General features: G+C 48.4%; 1 protein-coding gene across 22 annotated transcripts in view; it reads left to right on the plus strand.

Moving 5' to 3' along the window:
* Window positions 1-2,577, plus strand: part of DYM (dymeclin) — a 400,594-nt gene extending 398,017 nt beyond the window's left edge. For all 22 annotated transcript variants that reach the window (XM_055299796.2, XM_055232593.2, XM_055232612.2 and 19 more), the window contains one exon: window positions 2,175-2,577. In XM_055299796.2, coding sequence (XP_055155771.1) covers window positions 2,175-2,324 — 150 coding nt within the window. In that variant the 3' untranslated portion in view covers window positions 2,325-2,577. The remainder of the gene's footprint in view (window positions 1-2,174) is intronic.
* Window positions 2,578-6,000: the final 3,423 nt, after the last annotated feature.

Genomic DNA, 6,000 nt, shown 5'->3' on the forward strand with positions numbered 1-6,000 from the left:
TCTGTGTGTTGTCTGTATGTGCGTGTCTGAGTGTGTGTGTGTGTTGTGTGTTGGTGTGTGTGTATGTGTGTGTGCACGTCTGGGTATGTCGTCTGTGTGTGTTTGTGTTGTGGGTATGGATGTGTGTGTTGTGTTTGTGTTATGTGTGTGAGTCTGTGGTGTGTGTGTCTATGTGTGCATGTCTGTTTTATCTGTGTGTGCATGCCTGGGTGTGTCTGTGTGTGTGTCTATGTGAGTGGTGTGTATGTGGGGATGTGGGTGTGGGTGTGTGTGCGCTCATGCAGCTCCTCTACCTGCTCCTCCCCTTTGCTAAATATCTTTTAAATCTGCCCAGCTAGCATCATCCTAGTTCAGGCCTGTTTCCCCCTTCCCTGGACTAGGCTCCTGCCCCTGCCTGCTGCACCGTGCCCTCCAGTTCTGCCCGCTGTGATGGGAGCAGCCACTGCACAGTGCCATTCTCATGCCGTAGCCTTCAGGCCCTTCAGAGGCTTCCGGGATCTTATGTGTGGCTCCCAAGTATGGCCTCTGCTACCCGGTGTGTGCTCTTCCCCCACCCCCTCCTTAGCCTCCAGCATGCTGTGCCTCCTGCCTCACACCCAGGCCTTCCCCATGCGGGGCCCTCCAGGGGAGCTCACCTCCCCTTCGTCTGGCTGCCACCTTCTCCCTTCTGGCTCCTTGTCCTTCCCTGCCTTGCTGCCCTGTTATTGTTGGTTTTTTGTTGCTGCTGCTGCTGTTTTTGTCACTCTTCTCCATGAAAATTTACCTTCCATGAGAACAGGAGCTAGGTTTGGCTGCCGCACCCCCGTATCTCTAGGCCCTGGCTCACACAGTGCCTGCCTGGCACCTGCCAGCAGATAGTCAGTAGAATGAAGAATGAGTGAATGAACAAATGAATGGACTCCCATAAGAAGGACTAAATTAGATAATACATACAAAGCATCTACAGTGTGTCTGGGACATAGTTAGCCCTCAATACATGGTTGATTGCTTCATTGATTCATTCATTCATCAGTTTATTAAGTGCCTGGCTAATATCCTTGGGGATGCAGCAGCTGACAAAACAGATAAAAACCTCTCTGCCCTATGGGCTATGCCTTCCAGTATAATATAATAAGTGCGGCTATGGATGCATGTGGGGAAGTGTGTGGTTTCCTCTCTTTCTCTCTTTCAGCCCCCTCTTTCTCAGCCTTCCACCATACTCCTCCTCCCAGGACCCTGTCCCCTCTCTCCCCACCCAACCTGGGACAAGGGTCACCAAGCTGCGGCCACTCCTGCCAGCAATGCCTTGGCAAAGGAGAGGCCCAGGGGCCTTGGGTAGACTCTAGCCACTACTCAAGCTGCTGAAAGTGGAATCACTTCCTCTGCCCTGGCCGGAATAAATAGGCCAGGAATAAAAGTAGAAAATCAAAAGCCCAAATCCCAGTGATGTGCTAAAACTCGAGTGCCGCCTTAGGCCGCTGAGCTGCACGACTCCTTACATAACAGAGGACTGGAGTTCGCAGACCAGGGCACCTGCGAGGTGTTTGTAGAGCCAGGCCTAGGCCTTTTCCCAGACTCCACGAGGAGCAGCCTCGGGTTCCCTCTCCGCAAAGTCAAAGCCATTGCTCCTGCCTCCAGGGAGGAAGAGACTGAGGCCAAGCTATGGCCAAGCGAGCTGGCCACCCCAGACCCCCGCTCCTCCAGAGTAGCCCCCCTCCACTGGTGGCACACGCCTACCCCTTCAGGTCAGGGCTCAGGATTGTGAGGGGAAGGTCCTCACCTCCAGAATGACAGACCCCTGAGGACATTGCCCCTCAAAAGCCAGTCCCTAGCATTGTACTCGGGAATATCAGCCTGAGCCCTGTCTGCCTCCCAGGCAGGGTCCATGTCTCAGCTGGGATATTTCTCATCATACCTCAACCACTGTTGGGGTCCCTAGCAGGGAACTATCAGCCAAACTGACATTAGCCAACCAGGACCCATTGTGTTACTTGCTCTCTCCATCGGTAATTCACATTTTCTCAGGAGCCATTTGATAGCTGAAATATTTTAAAGCCCCAGAGCTCTCAGGCCCTGTGACCAGTTGGCAGGTATGGGTGGGCTCCCCGCACACCACAGCACCACCTGCAAACTCCCGCCACTTTTGCTTGTGCATGGAACTATGGGATTGTAAAATCATCTTATTTTCATTGCAGAAATTTCCAGAATTGAAATTCAAATATGTGGAAGAGGAGCAGCCCGAGGAGTTTTTTATCCCCTATGTCTGGTCTCTTGTCTACAACTCAGCAGTCGGCCTGTACTGGAACCCACAGGACATCCAGCTGTTCACCATGGATTCCGACTGAGGGCAGGATGTTCTCCTGCCTGGACCCCTCCAGCCAAGCAGCCCTTCAAGTTCTTTTATTTCTGGGTAACAGAAGTAGACAGACAGATTACTTGGTGTATCTTCTGTTAACGAAGATTGCACAAGTGTATTTTCCTCACACACTTTGATTTGGAGAATTGGTGCCAGTTGGCAATAGATCACTCAGCATAGATAGTAGTGCAAAAAGGGGAGGAAATACACAACAATAATAAATGTAAAAACGTGCTATTCAACATGCAGTTTTATTTCGAAGCCAAAAATCTAGAGCTTTCCCAAGATCCTGTTGCCTTAGGCACATCACACTTCAACAGTGCACACTATTCAACAGTGTACACTATTCCACAGTGCACACTATTCAAAAGTGTAGACTATTTTTTTGCACGTTCAAGATATTTGTTTTGGTCTTATGTGTGTGCGTGAGAGAGAGATTCCTTTGACATTAAGGAGCATCAATGAGAAAAGATGATGAGGCAGGAATTAATAAAGAAATGAAGTCGTGTGTATGTTTGGTTGCCTGTCAGAGGGCCCGTAATTTCATAAACACCATGCCTGGACAATTTGATATTAATCTTTAACATCTCTGCATCTTTCCTTAAAAAAGAATATGGGCCAGACACAGTGGCTCACATTTGTAATCCCAGCACTTTGGAGAGCCAAGTAGCAGAATCGCTTGAGCACAGGAATCTGAGACCAGCCTGGGCAACATAGTGAGATCCCATCTCTACAAAAAACTTAAAAATTAGCCAGGCATGATGGCACATTCCTGTAGTCCTAGCTACTCAGGAGGCTAAGGTGGGAGGATTGCCTGAGCCCAGGAGTTCAAGGCTGCAGTGAGCTAAGAACGTGCCACTACACTCCAGCCTGAGCCACAAAGTGAGACCCTGTCTAGAAAAAAAAAAAAAAAAAAGGAAAAAGAAAATGGCTACTTCTCATGAAGCCCAGATTAACTTTTCTGTGAATATCGCCTGTGAACTATTGCTGGAATTAAATTGGAGTCTAGCACAAATCAAGTTAATCTACTCTGTATTAATCATTGGCAAAAAGAAAAGCTTCATTTGAAAACAGTCTTTTTCCTTCACCCACACTAATAGGAAAAGGAGAGTAATTTGTTCATACTGTATTCCACGTGGGATGAAAAACATGTTTTGCTCTTTGTTTCTGGGCCTGTGTGATCCGCGTGTTGGTGCCTGAGCTGGAGGAAGGAGCTTCTCGCAGGGAAACAGCCACTGGGGCCACACTGAGGGCCAGTTGGGACCTTCCTTTCCAGTCACACTCTGTATCCTCACGGGCCCCTTCACAGTCTAGATAAGGAGCCTAGTTTCATTCTCAAAAAGAAAGTATTTGCTCTTCAACACAGAAAGCACAAAAGCCCAGACAAGACCGAGCACACTGTTCAAATCCACTGCCAGCTCATGTGTGTCAGGGCTGGCTTCTCCTGTCCCATGTCCCAGGGCTGCAGGCCCGTGTCATTCGAGTCCATCAAATCTTCCGAGGGCCTCGGAGGAGCCATTCTCAGTCACCCCCCAGCTCTGTAAAAGGTCAAAACACTGCCAGCCTCTCAGTGCACCACTGTGTGGGCTCCACACGGGAAGGCTTGGCCAAGCTGCGCTCCTAGAGGCTGTCGAGGTAGGGCAGGCAGCTTCCCTATCCTCGTGTGGATGGAATGAAACAGAGGCTCCCTAAGGCCAAGGGACTTGTGGAGGGCCTATCCCTGGTGGGGTCCCAGAGGCGAGTGCAGCTTGCCTCCTGTCCCTGAGGAGCTTGTTCTGTCAGGCCTCCTCCAGTCACTGCTGGAGTGGGGACTGTGACTCCTGTGTTCACTTCAGAGCCCATGTACAGGCTAGAGGTGAGGCTTAGCAACAGCTTCTACTAATACTTGGTCAGCTTTGTGGGAGAGCCAGTCTGAAGGAGGAGAAGCAGCGCTCTCAGCCAGCAGAGGGAGTGATGATTATCATTTCAGGTAGCAAGGATATGTATTTCCTATGTGGGGAAATAATTTGCAACTTTAATTTGTTTCCAAAGCATTTTGATTGGCTTCCTTTTCCTTTAAACCAAAAAATTGTTTAAATGTTTAAGGGTCATGTGGAACCGCTGAGCTTCTGGCAGGACCACAGAACTGTCCTCTGAGTCTGAGGGCTGGGCAGTGCCACAGGACAGTCCCTGGGCTGCAGGACTGTCAGTGCTTGTGTGAGGAAATGAGGCCCCTCAAAAACCCAGTCATCTTGACAGAGGGCACACTCCCAAGGAAGGCCTGACTGGGGAATCATACAGCCTCTCCTCCAGGCCTCCAGGCTCACTGAGGTGCCCCCAGAACCCTGATTGCCCTCCTCTCTTTCCCTTTTCTCATTCATCACACAGTAGAAGCACTCACTGGCTAAAAGCTCAGCTGGGGCAGCAGCCTCCAAGGAGGCCTGCAAGGGATGCTCCCGGTCCTGGCTCCCGCTCAGGAGGGAGGCCCCACCCCATGCATCACTGCCTCAGCTCTGCAAAGTCACCAGAGGCTTCTGTGTGATTTTTGTGAAAGATTTATTATATGGCAATAAATCTGAATGATAAACTTTCATTATACTTGCATTAATTTTGAGTATTAGTTTGCTTAGAAATTTTTACACGAAGTAAAAATGTGTAATGATGCAACACAGGATCATCGTGTGTTCAGATGGAAATTAACATCTGATTTTACCCCAGATCTGAAACTGTTACTGCATTGTGTCATTTTATCAACAAAGACTTCTGCCACAACATTTACTTTTAAAAGAATTTGTCCCTTTCAGTAGCATCTTCCCTATCAAGAGTTCAAGGCACTTTGCAGAAAAGCTTCAGATTTCTAGTTCCCACAGTCACCCGTTGAGGCTGGTGTCATACAATCTATGAACAACAACCTTGCAGCAGGACTGCCACCATTCAGCAGTGCAGACAACACAGCTCAAGGACAAAGACAGAGAACGGAAAGAAGAGAAGGTCCCTGAAGGTGAAGCATAGAAAGTACACAGCACACACAGTTCTCTCTGGAAGGAAAGCACAGGAGCTGGGAAGTAGACGATGGAAAGTGGAAACGACACAGGACCAGCATCAGAACACTCAGCAACTTCCTAAGAGCTTGCTAAGGTATGTCCAAGAGAAATATTTAGTGGGGGAAACTTTTGAGCACTGGACTTGTTAATATACTTTAAGCAACTTTTCATCTTTTAGATTCCAGGGAGCCAGGGTTTTGCATTGGGTGGTAGAGCTCTCTGCATAACTGAGTCACCCTGTGCTTTTTTGCAGAGCCACAAATTAGTTTTGGCACTTGCTGATACTTCATAGGCTGGAGTCTGCAAGGTCAACCCTTTGGGTCTCTTAATTCTCTCCTAGGCACTATCCCTGCAATATCAGTAGTTGCCACTTAATTACGGACTGATCCTTACGCCTTCTGACTCCAAATTCAGAACTATTCCAGTGTCCTACATCACCTCCTGGAGTCAAAGAGGTCAGTTTCTATTCAGTGATGAAGAGCTAAGCTAGCTATGCATATGAAGAACTGAGAAGTAGATTATAGTACACAATCCACAGCAAATAATGCATATTTATTTTGTTTGAATTATATTAAAGCATACAGTTTAATCTCATTAGGGTATAGCTATTCAGAGTTCCCACCCAAAGCAAGGGAGACTCAC

The sequence above is a fragment of the Symphalangus syndactylus genome, chromosome 1 (genome assembly GCF_028878055.3).
Source record: "Symphalangus syndactylus isolate Jambi chromosome 1, NHGRI_mSymSyn1-v2.1_pri, whole genome shotgun sequence".
NCBI lineage: Eukaryota > Metazoa > Chordata > Mammalia > Primates > Hylobatidae > Symphalangus > Symphalangus syndactylus.